The sequence below is a fragment of the Epinephelus moara genome, chromosome 24 (assembly GCF_006386435.1).
Source record: "Epinephelus moara isolate mb chromosome 24, YSFRI_EMoa_1.0, whole genome shotgun sequence".
Taxonomy (NCBI): domain Eukaryota; kingdom Metazoa; phylum Chordata; class Actinopteri; order Perciformes; family Serranidae; genus Epinephelus; species Epinephelus moara.
In genome coordinates this window covers 52,557,722-52,562,353 of record NC_065529.1, presented here as the reverse complement: position 1 = coordinate 52,562,353, position 4,632 = coordinate 52,557,722, and the positions used below count along the sequence as shown (strand labels likewise).

At 43.6% G+C, this 4,632-nt stretch overlaps 1 protein-coding gene across 1 annotated transcript in view; it reads left to right on the top strand.

Annotated features, from left to right (window-relative positions):
• Positions 1–671: 671 nt before the first annotated feature.
• khk (ketohexokinase) overlaps positions 672–4,632 on the top strand; it is a 19,725-nt gene continuing 15,764 nt past the window's right edge. The window contains exons 1-4 of the mRNA XM_050037992.1: positions 672–1,029; positions 1,520–1,636; positions 3,508–3,642; positions 3,853–3,987. Of these exons, the coding sequence (XP_049893949.1) occupies positions 932–1,029; positions 1,520–1,636; positions 3,508–3,642; positions 3,853–3,987 (485 nt within the window). The 5' untranslated portion in view covers positions 672–931. The remainder of the gene's footprint in view (positions 1,030–1,519; positions 1,637–3,507; positions 3,643–3,852; positions 3,988–4,632) is intronic.

Here is a 4,632-nt window from a genome sequence, read left to right as displayed (position 1 = left end):
TCCCTCCACCCTCCCTCCCTCTTCCCTCCACCATCCTCCTCCCTCTTCCGTCCACCCTCCCTCCTCCTCCCTCCACCATCCTCCCTCCACCCTCCTCCTCCCTCCTCCCTCCCTCCACCCTCCCTCCCTCTTCCCTCCAACATCCTCCTCTCTCTTCCCTCCACCCTCCTCCCTCCCTCCTCCATCCACCCAGACAGCAGAAACACTGCTGAAAGTTCTGTTGTGTTCACGATGTGTTTATACTGATGACTTACAAGCCTTTAAAAACATTGTTAATAAAAATCCAGACTGAAAACAGGCGACTGACAAAGTTACTGAGTTAAGAAGTTACTGAGTTACTGAGTTAACAAGTTAGTAGATTAGTTTGTCCTATTAGGAAAATTTTCTTCATGCTTCCATACATCTTGAGTGCCAACCCCACAGATACAACATACATTTGCCACACACACTGACTGAGTTGCTGAGTTAACAAGTTACTGAGTTATAGAGTTAATTATTCACCATCTGTTTAAATGAAGATTTTCTTCTGCTGACCAAAGACATTTTTTTTGTTTCTGTCCCATAAGATAATATTTACAGTGTCACAGGTTTCTGGTTGGTTCTGGATGTGTGGACACACTGGACACATGTTGGACACACATTGGATGGAGGACTCTGAGTCTTCCAAGGAAGTCACTGAAGTAACTGAACTGTTTCAGGAAACTGACAGAATAGAAATCAATGACACCACCAGTTAAAGCTCGAGATCAATAAGTCCTGTCAGGATGGATGGGGACAGTCGCCCCTGAAAGGCTCTTATTTGATCATCTCTGCTGACAGGAAGTAGTGAGTCTTATTGTGGAGAGTTGACCAGATAAAGGGTGTGTGTGTGTGTGTGTGTGTGTGTCAGTCAAAGTCCAGTCCAGACTGCAGCTGTGTGTGTGTGGAAAACATGGAGGACCAGAAGAAGAAGATTCTGTGTGTTGGTCTGGTGTGTCTTGACATCATCAACGTGGTCGACAAGTACCCAGAAGAAGACACTGATACCAGGTTAGCACACAGGCTAATGCTTACAGTCATACCAGGTTAGCACACAGGCTAATGCTAACAGTGATACCATGTTAGCACACAGGCTAATGCTAACAGTGATACGAGGTTAGCACACAGGCTAATGCTACCACTGATACCAGGTTAGAACATACTCTAATACTGACACTGATACCAGGTTAGAACATACTCTAATACTGACACTGATACCAGGTTAGCACCAATGCTAATGCTAACAGTGATCCCAAATTAGCAAGCAGGCTAATGTTAACAGTGTTACCAGGTTAGCACACAGGCTAATGCTAACAGTGAAACCATGTTAGAATATGGGCTATTACTAACAGTGATACCAGGTTAGCACACAGGCTAATGCTATCACTGATACCACTGACATTCTCAACAGTGATGTCGGTTGATGATGTAGTAATGTTGATCAATGGTGTTGTGATGTTGATCAGTGATGTAGTAATGTGTTCACCTTCCATGTCTGCAGATGTTTGTCACAACGTTGGCAGCGAGGAGGAAACGCATCGAACTCCTGCACGGTGCTGTCACTGCTGGGAGCTTCGAGCGCCTTCATGGGTTCACTCTCTGCTGGACCTGTGGCTGAGTGAGTACTGATCAATCTATAGACTCAACAACACATTCATCAATAACTGACAGACTGATCAATACAAAGAAACAATTTGGATGGATGGATGATGGATGGATGGATGATGATAGATGATGGATGGATGGCTGGATGATAATGGATGGATGGATGATGGATTATTTGATGATGGATGTATAAATTGATGATGGATGGCTGGATGATAATGGATGGATGATGGATGGATGGATGATGGAATGGATGGATGGATGGATGATGGATGGATGGATGATGGAATGGATGGATGGCTGGATGATGGATGGATGGCTGGATGATAATGGATGGATGGATGATGGATTATTTGATGATGGATGTATAAATTGATGATGGATGGATGGATGGATGGATGGATGGATGGATGGATGGGTGGATGGATGATGGAATGGATGGATGGCTGGATGATGGATGGGTGGCTGGATGATAATGGATGGATGGATGATGGACATGTATACTGCCAGATATTAATACATACTTTCAACATATTGTACCACAGTAGCCAGAACTATAACTGTAATATTATTACTTTCATTAATGTTGTTGNAATAAAATTGAATTGAATTGAATTGAATGATTTGATGATGGATGTATAAATTGATGATGGAATGATGGATGGATGGGTGGATGGATGATGGAATGGATGGATGGCTGGATGATGGATGGTTTAATGGATGGCTGGATGAATGGATTGCTGTAGGATGGATGGATGATGGAATGGATGGATGGCTGGATGATGGATGGTTTAATGGATGGATGGATGAATGGACCGATGGATGGATGGATGGATGGATGGATGGATGGATAAATAATGGATTGTTGTATTATGGATGGATGGATGAATGGATTGCTGATGGATGGATGGATGGATGGATGGACGAATGGATGGATGGATGGATGGATGGATGAATGGATGGATCGATGGATAATGATTATTGTATGATGGATGGATGAATGGATTGATTGGATGGATGGATGAATGGATTGACGAATGGACGGATGGATGTATCAATGGATGATGGATGGATGGATGGATGGACGGATGAATGGACCGATGGATGGATGGATCGATGGATAATGGATTGTTGTATGATGGATGGATGGATGGATGAATGGATTGATTGGATGGATGAATGGATAGATGAATGGATTGACGAATGGACGGATGGATGTATCAATGGATGATGGATGGATGGATGGATGGATCAATGGATGATTTATCAATGGATGATTGATGGATGGATGGATGGATGGATGGATGAATGATGGATGGATCAATGGCTGATTTATCAATGGATGGATGGATGGATGGATGGATGATGGATGGATGGATGAATGATGGATGGATCAATGGATGATTTATCCATGGATGGATGGATGGATGGATGATGGATGGATGGATGGATCAATGGATGATTTATCAATGGATGATTGATGGATGGATGGATGGATGGATGAATGATGGATGGATCAATGGATGATTTATCAATGGATGGATGGATGGATGGATGATGGATGGAACAGGGTCAGATTCATTGTATCCATGGAAACGACTGGAGGTCTGAAGTCTCTGATAAAATACGTTTTAATACTTCCAAACTCTACGAGTTAGTTTCCACATCTCCTTTCTCTCTCCTTGTTTCCTTGTCTCCTATCTCTCTTCGTGTTTCCACGTCTCCTTTCTCTCTCCTTGTCTCCTCTGTAGATGTCTAACATCCTCAGTGAGGAGGAACCTGATCAGTTTATGGTTCAGGTTACAATGAAGACATGAAACAGTTTCCTGTCTGTACTTTTATTTTTGAGGTCAGAGGAGATGTGAAACAGTTTCCTGTCTGTAGTTTTATTTTGGAGGATTTTCAGAAGTTCCATATCGATGTGTCTTTGGTGTCTGAGCACGCTCAGTGTGTCCTTCCAGCCTCCGTGGTCATCAGCAACATCAGCACAGGAAGTCGCACCATACTGCACATGAACAGGTGATAACAAGTGTGAACAGGTGTGTGTGTGTGTCTGACTAACTGTCTCTATTTCAGGAACATCATCATCATCATTGCTGTTACAGAGCAACTCGGAGCTCCTCTGGTTCCACCACTGAGGACAAAATTTTCTGTCTGTCAGTGGTTATATTTTGGAGGACAGAGTTGATATGAAGCAGTTTCCTGTATTTCTCCCTCTCTGTCCGTCAGATTCATCATGGCAGACTTCTCTCAGCGAATGGTCGATGTCTCAGCAGTGGTTTGGCAGGTCGAAGGTCAAACCCCGTGTGCGTGTTGTGTTGTTTGTCCGTCCAGCGGATCTCGAACCGTCATTCTCTCTGACATGTAAGATGAGCTGACAACCTGCGGGCGCGGACAACGTTCATGAAATACCTCTTATCACTGTCACCTTGTTACCATAGAGACGGAAGTGTCATCACTTCTATAAATCAGGTTGATCAACGGGAGCCCTGAAATTTACCTGCAAAAATGTTCAAATTATCGGATTACATCAGGAACTATCACAGTAACACTGTAACACCAGTCACACAGTGTGAGGAAGAATCACACCAGACGATCCAGGCACAGCTGCGATACGGGGTAACCTGCCAGACAGTGGAGCACAAAGACTCCGGAGAAGAAGCCGAGGTTGGTGACATGCAGTCGAGCAGAGTTAGCGAGATGTAGTAACAGGACATGTTACACAATGTTAGCAAAGGAGCGAGAGAGAGAGAGAAGGTGCTCGGTGTATAATAGGAAGTCCCCCAGCAGATTAGGCCTAAGTCCAATTAGGGACCAATTTTTCTGCATCTTTTCAGGTCAGGATAGGCCTAATTTTCACAATATTACGCAGATGAAAAAATGCAGTCTGTGAGGTTTGTTTTAAATGAGAATTAAAAGACAAATCTTGATCAAATGTTACTCCGAGGTTTCTTACGGTAGTGCTAGAGGCCAGAGCAATGCCATCTAGAGAAACTATGTCATCAGATA